This window comes from Engraulis encrasicolus, chromosome 20 (genome assembly GCF_034702125.1).
Source record: "Engraulis encrasicolus isolate BLACKSEA-1 chromosome 20, IST_EnEncr_1.0, whole genome shotgun sequence".
Lineage (NCBI taxonomy): Eukaryota > Metazoa > Chordata > Actinopteri > Clupeiformes > Engraulidae > Engraulis > Engraulis encrasicolus.
The window spans coordinates 2,471,532-2,487,580 of record NC_085876.1 but is presented as its reverse complement, the minus strand read 5'-3'; the positions used below and the strand labels follow the sequence as shown (position 1 = coordinate 2,487,580).

Below are 16,049 nucleotides of genomic sequence, written 5' to 3'. Positions count from 1 at the left end.
AGTGTGCCGCCTTGTGCATTCGATGTTACGGCGATTCTTGCGATTCTATGGCGGGAGTTACGTTCATCACGTTAGCGCTTAGCTTACCCATGCTATTTGAACGGTGAATGAACGTCAGACGGCGGAATCGTGAAATAGGCTATAAATAGATCTAGCGACAGCATATTTAGATACTACAATGTTGATTTATGCATTCGATTTTCAATATCTACATACATAAGTGTCAGAATAAAGAGTATGATAAGGTAGTAGCTTGGGTAGTAGCCATGTTTGTTTTTCAGGTTTCCGGTTGAGAGGGAGGTGGCGCACAGCATGTTGGGTACCAAGGCAGCGAAGTCAGCATCTGATGTATCCTCGAAATATTCTCATTACGCCCACAAATGCAGTCAACTGCCGAGAGAGGAAATAAAGCAATTTTTGTTTCGATCCACACTTCATGACTCGATGTCCAGTTAGCTCACTGGAAGGACAGCTCCCTTCCCTGTTTCGAATTGGGCCCTAGAACACCTAAGCCCCCAGTAACAGTCATTCTCCATAGAGGGATTTCACAGCCTAATAATACAATTTGCTCCCAAAAGCAAACATTTCCCCTACTTGGGAATACTATGCAGGTAAGAGAATCAGTACCAGTATGGCACCGGGGCAAACATCAACGGTAGTAACCAGACTGGCAGCTCAGACACAGGGCATGCAACAGAGTCATCATGCCTGCTATTTGTTTGTGTGAAACAAGTCATACCTACCCAATACCAAGCTTAATTCTTGACTTTTTTTATTATTATTACTTTTTTTTAAAATAAATGTGCAGAATTCTACTAGCTGCGCTACACTACAATGAGAACTCAGACAGGGGCTATTCAACGGTTCCAAATGGGGAGGCTGTGGTGAAGTTAAGGTGGCCAAAATTCAAAAAGGGGGAGTCAAAGGTTCCAAAAGCCTTGATTTTCCATTGAAGATATTGATAGACATGCTTACTCGAAAATTTGTATGAATTGGAGGCAACTGAAAACCAGTGTAGCCTTCATCTGATGGTGCAGGGAAGGCAGCTCTGATGGCCCTTAAAACACAAGCAGGGATGGCTACACGATAGCGTGCCCCCAGGTAGCCCCAACACCACTTCACAAAGATGCGATAAGCAGTGTGTCGCCAACGCCTATACAGAAAATGTTAGTCAGAACACTGTAGTAAGAAGAATTACATCATTATACATACATGTCATACATTACCCTGCACTTTACTGCTAAGGCGGTCACCCTGACAACAACCACCTATGACCTTGACACCTAGGCTTCCTCAAAAGATCAAGATTTTTTTGTCTTGTGGATGTTACTCAATGTAATGTAATGTAATGCTCAATGTAAGTTGATTCAACAAAATGTATAGTTTTGTTTTCATATGTGAACATGCAAGGAATAAATAGCCTTTTCAATTATCATTTTGTGTGCCGAGTTGAGTAAGAATGAAGTAAAATTGCTCTTGCAGATGTAATTCTACTTACAACTCTGTTCATGTGTGTGAATATATATATACATACCCCCACCCTGAATAATGATTAACAATATGCCCTATGCTTACTCGTTTTCAGAATGTTATTTTACATTGTCATCGTTGCTAAGAGAAACCGGCCACAATCAAACTTGTTTGCACACCTTCTCCGCGACAACAATCCCGCCCTCTTGATAAACAACCAATCAGATTCACTTAATTCACTCGGGTAAATTCGTGTTAAGTCGTGCTCCATTCGGGAGAATTCTGAATGACGACAGTTGGAACGGCCGTTTCCCTACGTCTTTAAAGGTGGGGTTGCAGATTGACCAAAGTTCTTAGCAGTGTTGCCAATTTAGCGACTTTGTCGCTAGATTTAGCTACTTTTGGCCACCTCTGGCGACAAAAAAAATCATCTAGCGACTTAGAGTCTTTTCAGGCTCAATCTGGCCGATTCTAGCGACTATTTCGCTTGTCTTGTGAGAGGCAAATCAGTCTCCCTCCCCATGACACCACACAATGCATTTTCAGTGGCGGGTAGAGACAGACGTGACACATGATGCACTACGGTGTGGCAGCTTTATGCCGTGTCCAGACCAAGAGCGAACGAAGCGACGGAAGTCATTATTTCTCTATGGAGGGCACGCGACCAGCGCTACCAAAGCGAATTCGCCAGTAGCGAAGCTTCTTGAGCGACCAGAGCGTATTCCAAGGTTTAAAAACCATCTTATCCTATGCTAATGAGCTATGACGCAGTCTGGCGAAAACTGGCGAAAACCAATGAACATCCACAGATTGTAGGGTCCGGGGGTCGGCGGAAACATACGTGTAAACTTTGGTTCCTAGTTCCTACTCTAAACAACAATGGCCACTGAAAAATTAATAGCTGCGGTGTCCGGTTACCCGCTGTTGTACGACCCGACATGTTTTGCGTATAGGGATAACAGGGGTGATAGTGAAAAAAAATCCTGAGCCTGAACTTTTTTCCTGGTCGGGGAGGGGGGGCCGGGGGACGACGGGACATACTGCATGTAGGCCTTATTATTATTCAAACACATTATTCAAACATTTAAGATAATGTTTTCATTTTTGCATTATTTCTATAGTGTTATTCACGAAAACACAGATCATTTCCCTGTTGGTAGGCTACAGCACTTGGCTGAAAGAAACTGACCACCACGTTCAATTCTAGCTGTAAAAACGAATACCAACGTATGCAGTTAGAAATGCATTCTAGGCTTGTGATGTTGCACTAAAGTTATTGAGGTGGGTATTGAAAACCAATGCAACATTTCAACACCAGAATGCATTTCTGAAAACATGGTGCATATTTTACCACATTGAATTAACTGAAAGCTACATATGTAGCAGCCATACCAAGACAGGTCAGTAGGAGGCAATACTACTCCAAAGTACAGTAACTACACTCTGTCCAAAATAGAGGAGGTGATTACCAATTAATTGAGCAATACTTTTAAATGACATGACATTTGCTGCAAGCTGATAAGTTTCATTTTCATTGGGACATTGCTCATATAACTTGTATAGGCTACTGGACATACGTTTAGATAGCCTACTCGTGGCCCCATGGTCTACCTATAACCACAGATTGTTTAAGGGCTGTGCTATAACCCCTGCCTTTCCGTTGTAGGGAAACGCCCTTTAATTACCGGTACATGATATTTAGGGCACAAGCGCATGATTGGCTACATGCAGGCCCACGTTCACATCGCATATTTCGACTCCACGGATGACAGAACCAGTGGTTATTACGGACAGGACAGTATATATAGCCTGTGTGACTACTGCGCGACTTTCGCATTGGGTTGTAGTCAATTAAAATACATGAAAATCACTCGCGTGTACACACGCCCATTACAATGTACGAGTTGAAAAGATAACAGAAAGCAACAAAAACAAAGACAGGACCGAATTAAGCTACATGAAAATAGCACAGGGCGTGAAGATAAGATGAACATTCACTGCATGTCTAGGTGACACCGTGGTGGCCACATGAACGCAAGCCAAGTATTTGAAGTTCATGAGAGTCTGATATTGATAATTGCCCCCTGCCCGAGAGTAGGGATTAAGTAGCCCAGAGCGTGCAGACAATACAACCTGTGCATCGTGCGTGGAATAACTGGATTCGATTACGCAGAAGGGCTACGACAGGGAGCGCGCGAGAGAGAAAGGCTGTGTGAACCTGTGCGAGGCTGTTTGGGGGTTTTCACAGAGCGCGTTGGTTTAGTCAGCATAACTAATATAAACATCTCCCTGAAATCAGTTTGACACGTGGTTTGTCAGGAATGACGCAAAACACCATCCCTCAATCAACAGTAGACCAAAATCCACGAACTCAGCTCACACTAGCCTACAAGGGGTGTAGGCTAACTAGGCTTGCCAAACATTAGCGATCCAAGCATTCCATTGTCATTTGGACATGTCGCAATGCTAGCCGCTATTCCAATGCAGACCACATTTACGCACTACACCTAGAAAAAAAGTATCATGACGGGCATAGCATAGCCTACCGTTTTGAGCATACAGACTTTTTTTGAAAGAACGTCCATCTCCATCAAAGTTTGTCAACATTGCGCAGTCATTTAGCGCACATAAATGAGGAAAATAGACGAACCTATTTCAAACATATACTCTCACTGAGCCCGTTTATGCGCATCAATAAGCCGTTTATGGTCAGGTTTTTGGAGTAACCTGCGCAAGGTAAAATCATTCGGGCCCAAGCCAACATGCCACAGTGGGCAAATTAATAACTAAATGGCCTTACCTTCAAACGTTTTCTTGATCACAGAATTTCACTAGTATTCCACTGACATCCACACGGTTCAACACACCCATCACAACTAGCAAGCCATGTGGATTTGTGCTAACAATAGTTGCTAATTTTTATCGGAATCCAAATGGTCTAGACTTGGCCTATAGTACTTTCTTCCGTTTCTTCAGTATAACGAGATGCCATTTTTGGATTTGCCTCCGTCGACAGTGAAAATATCTGTGAAGGGTAACCAGTAGGGGCCTAGAACTCTCTTTACTGTGCATACTGACAGCCAATCTACTTCTCCTTTCACTAGAACTAGAAGACTGCCGCCAGTGATGTGGTGAGTGACTCAAGAGCAAGACGTAACAAATTGATACATTTTTCAGTAGGCCTAAGATGTCGGGATGATACAATTATGGGCTGCTGCTCATTTGGGTTCCTTTCGCGTCTCTTACAACAGGCTGTTGCGCGCTCATTTATTTTCACCATACATTAATGAAGGCCTACGCGATAGTTTATTATTTTATTAATTTTGGGGAAATTATTATTTTATTTTTTTCTACAGCCACGCTACGCCGGATTTCCGGCGCGGCGCCGGACTGCTATCACCCCTGGGAGAAGCACAAGAAACAGGACGCCTGGATGAAAGTTAGTGAGGTGGTGGGGGAGTGGAGTGGTGAGTTTGTTATTGCGATATTAAAGGATTTTTCAATTTCGCGCCACGCAGTTTTTGCCGCCTGCTTTTGTCTACCCACAATGTGCGTTCTTTGTCAATGCACTCTCATTTCTTGAAAGCAAATATCCAATGTGCAGTTAATTTGCGATCGTTTGTTTTGTTTAGTTTGTTTGTTTGTTTTAGACAAACAATTTGTTTTAATGTTAGAACACGCACGGGTACATTGTGTCTTGTTACTGTGGTCTATCTGCTATTAAAGGGATATGCCACTATTTCGGGGCTTAACCTCTTAACCTACCACGCCCACTTCCGGGACCGTCGACGGTCCCAGTTTTTAAAAAAAAACAAGTTGCAACAGGACGCATGTTGTTATATTCTATTATGACCAATTTCCAGCCAAACTGACCAACTACCCGTTATTAGTATAGTTTCAACTCGGTGCCCATCAAATTTGGGCAACTTTGATGCAGTTGTTAGCAAGAACAGGCTTTAGTTGTTAGCAAGAACCTAGCTTAACATTTCCCAGTCATTTGAATAGGAAGTTGCTAAGTGTTAAAAACGATCTCTGTTGACACATTTAAATGTATTTTTACCACACACAAACGGTACAAATAAAGTCACCAACCTTCAAACTGTGCCAATAAGCCATCCAGTATGCTTCCATAGTCCAAAACGATGTTTATTTGCTTGATCGATGTGACGCTAAGAATGGTGCCTTGTGTACATCCACTTTGCTGCATCATCTTCTCTGACATGTTTTCACCACATTTCTTCAAGTTGTCATCTATTGTTACACATGAATCAAAAGCTGACGATGTCCCCTGTAATATTCCAGAGCTAGTTTTTGGCATGGAGCAACGTGTACGGAGAGGCAGACGTCTGTTTCACCTAAGCACAGCATTCTTGTACGCGTCTCGTAGTGAACCTTTATTTTGGTAGTTGACAAGATAGGCTGAGAGGTCACAAACGCTCACCCAAACTTGAGTGACATCTAATCCAGCCAATAGTATGCTTTCTTCTGACAATGTAGGTTGGTCATTCATCCCGATTGGTGAATCCCTCACGTTTCTGACTGCATGCGTATCTGCCGCATGGTTTTGGTTGTCACAACAACATTGGAGTTGCCGCCTACTCTGCTTGCTTTACGCATCGTAGAGCAGCATTTCTCGTCAGCAATTTCGGGTTTGTACTCCCTAAAAGTGTGTGTTGCCTGTGAGTGTGAGTCGTCTGTGCTTTCTGTGAGTCGAGTGTTGTGAAGACATCATGGATGGACGCGGTAGGAAGCGGTATACTTTGGCCGAAATCCACGCTCAACTTTTTGATGACGGCGGGAATGAGACAGAGGATGATGCGGTGTCCGAAGCTGACAGCACCGACTCAGCGCTTCAGGCGTTTGAGGACGGCATAGATGTCGTCCTCGATTTGTAAGTGATCATTTTGTCACTGTATCGTGAAAGGCATAATTGTGTCACTGCATAATGAAAGTGATAATTCTGCTGCTGAATGAAAGTTTAGAACTTTATTGTCCCCATGTGGTAATTGTGCCAGCAGTACAGACGCTGCAAACGCACCAGATATAAACACTGACAGGAATATTAGACAGCAGTATAGTGAGAATACATTTTATTACATTTAATTGATTCCATACATGAATACATACACAAATCATGCAGTCAGAAAGAAAAATGCGTTCACTGTCAGTGTTTCCCATGTCTTTTACCATTTACAGTATTGAATGGCAATGCTGTTTATCATTACTTTGTAAGTTTATTCTAAAGTGCTTATGTCTGCAACTATATGATTAACTGCAATGTAATGATAAATATACTATAACTTGCATTTTGTTGGTGTAGCCAAGCTAAATGGATAATGGCAACTTATTCAGCTGACATGCAATTAGCAGTGAGGCAAAAAAAAAAAAAGCATGAACTGTCACATTCATTGTCAGTGCACTCCCATGTCCTGCAGCCTGCTTTACTACAATATGTTATGGCAATTCATACTGTCAATATATAGCCATGATTTATTCTTCAGTCTGTCTTTGTTTCACTGCAGGATACACTGTAATGTAGTGGTAAATGAAATGTAATTTTTTGAAAATGTAATGTAAATGAAAATGTAATTTAAAAAAAACTGTTACATCTAAATAAAAGTATAATTAATGTTGTGTATCCTCTTGTTCATACAGTGAGGAGACATCTGACTCGGATGATGGGAACACATCTGATGACCCTTTGGAAGGGACTTCAACTGCCCCACACCCAGCTGCCTCTCCAACTCCTCCAGCTGCTTCTCCAACTCCTCCAGCTGCCTCTCCAACTCCTCCAGCTGCCAGCAGTGTGCGCATGAGTGGCAGGCGCCGTGATCTCCACCCTGCTCCAACTCCATGCCCTCCTCCAGTTAGTCGTGGTGCTAGGCGTGGTAAGCGCCCCTCAAAAGCCTCTGCTCCAACTCCATGCCCTCCTCCACCAAGCCGTGGTGCTACGAGTGGTAAACGCACCTCACAAGCCCCTGCCTCAACGCCAAGCCGTCCTGCGAAGCGTGCATCCCTGGGTCCACCGCCGCAGGACTCCGACTTCTGGCGTGATGCAACGAGTGAAGACGTGGAGCCTCCACCGTTGCCATTTCGACCCAGGCGCCCTCCAGGACCACAGCTGGACCCTCAGGTAGACTACCGGCCGCTTGACCTGTTCTTATTGTTTTTCAGCAAGGACGTGGTTAGGACCCTGTGCAGGCATACCAATCTCCATGCTGCAAAAAGGGCTGCACAAGGACGAAAGAGGAAGTGGGTCGACATAGAGCCGGAGGAGATGTACCGCTTCATCGGATTGGTCATCTACAAGGGATTGATGAAGTTGCCAGAGATGCGGGACGGATGGAGGAAGGACCGCCTTCACAGTTTTCCCTTCCCTGCATCCGTCATGCCAGGGTACAGATACGAGGTAATCTTCTCAACCCTTCACATGAGTGACCCGGCTGTTGATGCAGCAAATGATCAGCTGAAGGGCCAGCCTGGGCACGATGGCCTCTGCCGCCTCAGGCCGCTGCATGATGACCTCCTGACGGCGTGCAGGGCTTACTTCCACCCGCTCCAGAACCTCTCAGTGGATGAGAGGATGGTAGGCACCAAGTCCCGGATCGGGATGAAGATGTACAGCAAGGACAAGCCAACAAAGTGGGGGTTCAAGCTGTTTGTCTTGGCTGACAGCTCGAATGGCTATACGTGCCACTTCTCGATTTATGAGGGGAAGGCAAGGGCACCATCTGGGCAGGGCCTCAGTTATGATGCTGTTGTAGAGTTGATCCATGTCCCGTCCCTGGGCACAGGGTACAACGTGTATGTGGACAACTTTTACACCAGCTCAAAGCTGTTCCTCCACCTCCATGGCATGAACTATGGCGCCTGTGGGACCATCCGGGAGAACAGGATCGGGTTTCCGCGCACACAGTGGAATGCCATGCCGAAGAATGCAGCCCGTGGAGAGCTGCGTTGGATTCGGGATGGTCCACTGCTGTTCGTGAAGTGGAGGGACAGCCGGGACGTCACGATGTGTTCCACCATCCACAAGGCCTACGGGGGGCAGACCGTGAAGCGCCGAGTCAAGGACCGGAACACAGCCGTGTGGAGCATTCGGGAAGTCCCTGTGCCGGAGCCGGTGAAGGCGTACAACAAGTTCATGGGAGGAGTGGACTTGAGTGACGCCCTCATCAAGTACTACACCGTGACCCACAAGACACGGAGGTGGTACATGAAGCTGTTCCTCCACTTTGTGGATATTGCGGTTGTGAACAGCTTCATCCTGCACAAGGAGACCGCACTGGCCCAGGGGGAGACGCCGCTGACCCAGAAATCCTTCAGGGAATTTCTGTGCCTGGAGCTGGCTGACTTCGGCAAGCCACAGCCCGACCCACCAGCAGAGACTTCCAGTGCAGATGTGTCTGCTGAAGCCACTGGTGAGACACCGCAAGCCCAGGCAATGTCTTCCTGCCAATGTCTCCCTGTTCCGGTTGTGGATCAGCTGTCCTCTGATCCACACCTCAAGGCGACACAAGGGAGGAGAAAGTGTGTGCTCTGTGGCATGAAGACAATGTTCAAGTGCAAGGCTTGCCAGGTTGCACTGTGCATTATTGTGGACAGACTCTGCTTCACCACATGGCACGAGCAGAAGAGCACACACTAAATGTATATAGTTGTAAATAGTTCCCCCTGTTCTGGAGTTCCTGTTTTCTGGGGTGTGTGTTCATCGTTCATCGTTTTTGCCTCCTAAAACCCAACCCGTCGTCCACGTCGTAGGAGGGGGTAACAGCACATTGCTTATTTCAATTTTGCAATCGTTCTGGCTAACGGGGCTCTGGTATGGACTGTTTTATAATATGTTTATACTCCTCCTCAAAGACTGAAGCAGGTTTATGAGGGATGATAGGTCCTACTATTGGTTTATTTGAAATAATGGTACAAAAACACAATTGTAATATTGTTGTGCTTTGATGCCTATTAGTACTGTGGACATTGTTATGTACCATCTATGTCATTTTAATAATCTGAAAGTGAAAGCCCTTCAAGTGTTGGATTTTACATGCTGAAAACATGTGCAATGAGGAACTGTGGTGTTTTACTGTAATCTGAAATCTAAAAAAAAGGTGATCTTCACATTTTTGTTGTATATAATGATCTGAAATGTAGATTTAATGAAGTTAATAAAAAGCTGGAGTTGGTTGGATGTCTTGCCCCATGTGTCTGCTTCAATTTAAACTCAATTGTCAATGTGGAGCATGTAAAACAAAAGCTATTACATCCTAAACTCATGGTCTAAACACCTCTCCAAAATAGGACATATGGATAGCTTATATGTTTTTTGGAGACGCCTATTAGTACCTGTGGAAATGGCTATGTAAGTCCTCTGTAATTTCACATATCTACTTCAAATTCTGGATCCCACTTGCTCACAACATGGACATAGAGGAAATGTAGTATTTCACTGTGCATACCAAATAACCATCAATGTACACACTGAAAACAAACAAAAAAACAGGCGATTTTCACATTTTCGGATGTTTTTGTTGTATGTAATGATCTGAAAGGTAGGTTTAATGAAGTTAATAAAAAGCTGGAGTTGGCTGGATGTGTTCTCCCAAGTGTCTGCTTCAAAATAAACCCTAATTGGTCAATGTGGACCATGTAAAACAAAAGCTATTGCATCCTAAAGTCATGGTCTGAAAACCTCTCCAAAATAGGACATATGGATAACTTATATATATTTTTGGAGACGCCCATTAGTACCTGTGGTATTTGCTATGTAACTCCTCTGTAACTTTACAGATCTACTTCAAATTCTGGATTTTACTTGCTGACAACATGTGCATTGAGGAAATGTACTATTTTACTCTGCATCTCAAATAACCATCCAGGTACACACTGAAAACTAAACAAAAATTAGGCGATTTTCATATTTTCGGATGTTTTTTTTTATATATAATGATCTGAAATGTAGATTTAGTGATGTTCATAAAAAGCTGGAGTTGGCTGGATGTCTTCTCCCAAGTATCTGCTTCAAAATAAACCCTCAAAGTTCAATGTGGATAATGTTATTCAAAAGCTGTAGCATCCTAAAGTCATGGTCTCAAAAACCTCTCCAAAATAGGACATAATGGGCTCTGCGGTAAGAGGTTAATACAGTTAAAATCGTTGGCCAGGGTTTATAAAGGTGGTAAAGTGTCTTATTTTTCATGTTAAGCGTTGTCTTGTTTTAAGACAAGTTAAAAGAGGGAGTATGTCGCTAAGCTAGTGAAAGTCAATGGATCCGTGTAGCATGTATGCTACATGGATGCATTGACTTTCACTATCTTAGCGACATACTCCCTCTTTTAACTTGTCTTAAAACAAGACAACGCTTAACATGAAAAATAAGACACTTTACCACCTTTATAAACCCCAGCCAACAATTTTAACTGTATTAAGCCCCAAAATAGTGGCATACCCCTTTAAGCAAAATCGCCTACGGTCTAACATGTTGGTAGAAAATTATAAATGAGTAGTCATAATGTACGATGAGTAGGAAACTGCGTTTTGGTAGTCCTGATAGTTTCAACTAAGTTCCTCCAGCAGGTGGTTGTAAACATACTTCATAGGAAGAAATCCTGGCTATTCAAGCCCCCCTTCCCCACCCCCGTGTTACCTCCTGGAATGATTGTTTTATGAAGTGTGTGTGTGTGTGTGTGTGTGCATTTGCATTTTGTAGACCTACATTTTTTGTTTGTTTGTATCTGTTTGGTAGCTGAGGAGTGTAAGAAGAAATGGAAGGGGTTGAGAGACACACTGAGAAGGGAGAGGAAGAAGGAGAGGGACAGGAGGAGGAGCGGAGCTGAGGGCGGGGTGATCAGAAAGTGGAGATTCATGCCACTTATGGCGTTTGTCGTGCCTTTCATGGAGGACCGCAATACGTCCTCCAACATGGGAGGGGATAGTGAGGAGGAGGAGGAAGAGGAGGAGGAAGAGAATGGCGCCAGACAAGGGGAGCAGGGGCCCTGGCACACAGGAGCAGGAGCAGGGGTCACAGGAGCCTCAGCAGCAGCAGCGACCAGGGCAAAGGCAAGGGCAGGGATCGCAGGAGCAGCAAGGGCAGAAGCGACCAGAGCAGCAGCAGCAGCAGCAGCAGCAGCGACCAGGGCAGGGCCAGAGGAAGAGGCAGCGGCCAGAGCAGGAGCCAGAAGAGGTGGGGGAGAGGATGCTGCAGATTATGGAGGCCATTGCTAGTAGGCCTGCTCATCCACCTCCCGCACCTCCAGTTGAGGATGATGCGGACAGCTATTTTTTTTTTTATCTCTTCTTGAGGAGTTCCGCACCCTGTCTGTGAGGACCAGACAGGACCTCAAGTTTCAGTTTCACCGTTTGGTGTATGAGGCCAAGCAGAACGAAGGTGCTTAGGAGGGACCACAGTATACTCAGTACTGACTGAGTGAGTGAGTGTGTGAGTGCGTGCCTCATTTGCCTTGTTTTTTTTTTTTCAATAATAATAATAATAATAAAAAAAATTGAACTTGGAAATAACTCTTGTTCTTATGTGATGACCTACACATCCAGTTACACAACATTCAATCTGCTAACATGTTATTGTAGTCAGGGCTTTAAATTGACTGTTTTGATCACCAGCCAAAATGGACAGATGATGTTAATCTTATAGCCAAACACACACTCACTAATGAGTCAAAGAAGTGAGTTGGTATTTTCTATCAGCCAAAACGAAATATTCAGTCTTTGCCTGGTTGGCAGGTGTTAATTTAGAGTTAATTTACAGTCTTGATTGTAGTTATACCCTACATATATACTCTGTTGTATAGTATGTCATACTCTATATTATCGTTACACTGGTTACACTGGTTCATAGAGCTCGAAAGTCCCGCCCCTTAGTTCCGCGTTTCACGGGACCTAAGCTGACCATCTAACAACATGGTAGAGAGTAAATATCTTCTGATCTCAGTCATGATATGCGCTGTGCTGTTTAAGAGGCTAGATAAAGATTATTCATGCAGAAGTATCAATGTTTTGTTCCGAGGCCGTCGGCATGAAAAATGTGAAGAAACACAGCTTTCTAAAAAGTTTGGGGGTTCATACGAAAAATTAAGCAAAAATATCAGAAACAACATATATGGAGCTCGTGGCACAACTCGAAGGGGATCGAAATATCATTTTAATACCGCCATTGGATTACATGCTATGATTTTCGGCTAAAAACGCCGTTGAGGTCCCATGAAATCGGGGGAAGTGACGTCACTTTCGAGCTCTATGGTGATTGCCCTCATATTTTCACATTAGCCTATAGAGCAGTGGTTCTTAACCTGGGGAGCGGGCATCCCCTGGGGGTGCACCAGAGATTCCAGGTGGAGCGTGGTGTTTTGTTTGTGTTGAGGCTGGGACCAAAATTCTGCTTGCAAACATTATAATTAGGCCAAATCAAAACATGTTTTGGTCACCATTTAAAGTCATATAAGTATTGATTAATGTCTCAACTAGGAAGAGTCATTGTAATTAATCACTTATACTCGCATACTCGTGCAAAAGTTAAGGTTGGGGGTGCACGGCTTGTCCTCAACACAGGTAAGGGGGTGTTTTAAGAAAAGAAAAAAAAGGTTAAAGAACCACTGCTATAGAGCATGTGACACACCAAATTTGATTCAACTCTTGTTATGCCACTCATGGGCCAACTGTATTTGAAATGCTCGCAGCACAAACACAGTCTGTGGGCCAGACTAGGCCCCGGGCCTGTGTTTGACATCCTTGGTGTAGAGGAAAACACTGTAAGTGGCCAATTGGAGTGGTTCAATGAAATTAAAGTTATTAAGCAAGTGCTGTAGGCCCTAATGCATTAGCAAAACACTTCTGCACACTAACCTGGACAATTTTCCCACAAAGCACCATGAAGCCATGAATGTGCGCAACTAATCTGTAAGTAAATGTGTACAGGTTGACCAAAATGCCTGATTTGCAGTAGGCCTATACAATTAAACTTAACTGTTCAGAGGAGTAGTGAAAGTGGCTGCCTAATATTAGGCCTAAAGTACAGGGGTCATTTTTGGTTTGTGTTCATAGTAGCCTTTGGATGTATAAAATCCTAAGTGGCTTCTCGAATGGAAAAAGATTAAACACATTTTTTTAGACTTACCATAGAATCTATGTGTGGACTTGACGTGAGGCTACAAATGTTGCACTACGAACAAATTTTATCTACAGCCAAACCGTAAACCCGTAGCCTACCTAGGCCTTACTGAAAGACTCTAAAGTATTTTGATAATTAGTGTCATGGAATATGCCTTCAATGCATTTAGGTGGCTCTGAAAAGAGCCTTTGTTTGGCACTTAAAAGTGCCGTTGTGGTGCCCGGTGTTAAGGCTGCCAGGTGACCGCTCCCTCATTGGTGAAGTAAGAGGTGAAGGTCTCTCTCACTCGAATGGCCTCATGAGTGGCGTTGTTACTGCCAACCCTGGAAATGGGCTGGAGGCCCAAAGGTGCATCCACGTCTGGATCCGTGGCAGCCGTCATCAGAGCCGGGTCGTGAGGGGCGTCGCGTCGCAGGTAATTGTGCGGCACACAAGTCGCTTTGACGAGCGCATCCACATTCTCCGCATTGAGCTCGATGACGTGTTTATAAACACGCCACTGGGCCGTCAAGATGCCGAACGTGTTTTCCACTACCAACCTCGCATGGGACAGCCTGAAGTTGAAGGTTCTGCGGCTGCCAGTCTGGTGACCCGGGTATGGTCTCATGAGGTTGCGGCGCAGCGGGAACGCCTCATCACCCACGAACGCATGCGGCTGTGGTCCCAGGTGCGCGGCTCCCGGCAGCGGCGCATCCCCGGGTAGGTCCAGCTGTCCCTTCTGCAACTTTTTTCCAAACTTGGAGTTAGACAGCACCCCACCATCACTGGTCCTCCCATAGGACCCCACGTCCACCACTCTGAAGCGATACTTGTGGTCCACCACAGCCATCAGGACAACGGAATACAGTAGGTGCCCTTGTGGTTAAAAAACAAAGAACCGGATTTCTCCGGGGCCTTCATTACCACATGCTTGCCGTCTATCGAGCCGACGCAGTTGGGGAAAGTCCCACCGACGCCGGAACCCCTCCGCGATGTTCTTCCAGTCTTCGGCCGTCGGAGTAGGCATGTACTCGGCGACGAGGGCATCCCAGATCGCCCGGTTCACCTGGTTGACAATCATGGCCACCGTGCTCTTCCCCACACGGTAGCTGTTGGCGATGCTCTGGTAGGAGTCTCCGGTTGCCAAGTACCGCAGACACATGTACAGGCGCTGATCCGGGGGTATCGGTTTCCGGTAGTTGGTCCGCTGCATGGTGATCAGCGGCCCGACCTTTGACAGCAAGCTGTCAAACTGCTCCACGGTCAGTCTGAAGGCCCTCTGGAATCCCGCCCCGTCCAGCCGCAGCTCCTGCACAAGCCGGTAGCCCTCGCCCAACTCCTCAAGAGCCTGCAGGATGTCATGTACCCACATCCTCCTCCTCCTCCTCGGTCGAGTGCTCTGAAGATGCTGCACTAAATACAGCAGTCCGATGATACAAACGGTGTCCTGGTCTTCCATGTTGAGAATGGTGATTAATGGGGTAGCGACTAAATTTATGGAACGCTTTTATAGCGGGAGAGCATCTCATTTGTTCCGGACACAACCTCAAGAGCCAATGTGAAGGCTGTACAATTGTCAGCGAGATTGCAACAAAACATTTTAACTGGTTACTTTTTTCGTGGTTATTTGCCCATTGCTTTAGGCCAATGTCCCAATAGACTTTCAATCCAGACACTGCTTCAATTGCCGTGTCGAATGCACAGTAGTAAACCACGCACATGGCAATTACGTGTTTTTAATTTTGAATTTAGGCCTATGCCTATTTTTCGGATTTTTATTCAGTTTTTTCCCCTTTTTTCATAGCTGCCTCGGCTATTCCAACTCTTCGTTTGCACCTCCTGTATTTATATGTAATTTGTAGCATGGCGTAAACCTATGTTTTCATAACAATGTGTAATTAAAAAATCCCTGTCGATCTTTTCCTTCTTTGTTCTTTTTCGCGGGGGTGCTGCACGCAGCGGGGCCTTTAAAAACTGAACATTCCAAATGTGACGTCACGAGGGAACTGCGCTACCGAGGCGAATTCAGGAGCGAAGCTTCTTGTGCTACCACAGCTACCTGGTAGCGCAGTTTGCTCTTGGTCTGGACACGGCATTAGTGATATGCACAGGAATTCTCATGCACATGTACATCTGCTTATATGAGGCTACGGCAAGCGATATGGGACAAAGATATGGCAGGAACCGAATGTCAACATAAACCGAGATTACACAATCTTCGATATGGTCACAAAATGTTTTGGGACTGTCATTTATGTTATGCGTACACTTTGAATTAGATCAGAGTCTTGTTACACAGGTATATTTGATTTACCTCAACTGTACCCTGCACTTAAAGGAATAGGTCGGTATTTTGCATTTGGGACCTTAATTATGGTGTATCATACACTGAGCTACCCACCTGTGTCACTTTTGTTTGATTTGAAGCCTTCCGTGAGATTTTGGGTTTGGGCGATATCCACAAACCACCATAGAACGG

At 44.9% G+C, this 16,049-nt stretch overlaps 2 protein-coding genes across 2 annotated transcripts; both read left to right on the top strand.

The window, feature by feature from the left end:
- The first annotated feature begins 5,470 nt into the window (after positions 1–5,470).
- Positions 5,471–9,118, top strand: LOC134436773 (piggyBac transposable element-derived protein 4-like). Its single transcript, XM_063186123.1, has 2 exons — positions 5,471–6,361; positions 7,126–9,118. Exons 1-2 carry the CDS (start codon positions 6,201–6,203, stop codon positions 9,116–9,118), a joined length of 2,154 nt encoding a protein of 717 aa, XP_063042193.1. The 5' UTR covers positions 5,471–6,200.
- A 2,255-nt stretch (positions 9,119–11,373) lies between these two features.
- LOC134436772 (putative uncharacterized protein DDB_G0294196) lies at positions 11,374–11,791 on the top strand. The gene is made up of 2 exons (XM_063186122.1): positions 11,374–11,654; positions 11,757–11,791. The coding sequence occupies exons 1-2, from the start codon at positions 11,435–11,437 to the stop codon at positions 11,789–11,791; spliced, it is 255 nt and encodes an 84-aa protein (XP_063042192.1). The 5' UTR covers positions 11,374–11,434.
- Positions 11,792–16,049: the final 4,258 nt, after the last annotated feature.

Coding starts and splice junctions, on each gene's coding strand:
- LOC134436773 (XM_063186123.1), top strand. CDS start 6,201: ATGGATGGACGCGGTAGGAAGCGGTATACTTTGGCCGAAATCCACGCT. Junction 6,362..7,125: donor ATAGATGTCGTCCTCGATTT/GTAAGTGATCAT, acceptor TTGTTCATACAG/TGAGGAGACATCTGACTCGG.
- LOC134436772 (XM_063186122.1), top strand. CDS start 11,435: ATGGCGCCAGACAAGGGGAGCAGGGGCCCTGGCACACAGGAGCAGGAG. Junction 11,655..11,756: donor GCAGGAGCCAGAAGAGGTGG/GGGAGAGGATGC, acceptor ATTTTTTTTTTT/ATCTCTTCTTGAGGAGTTCC.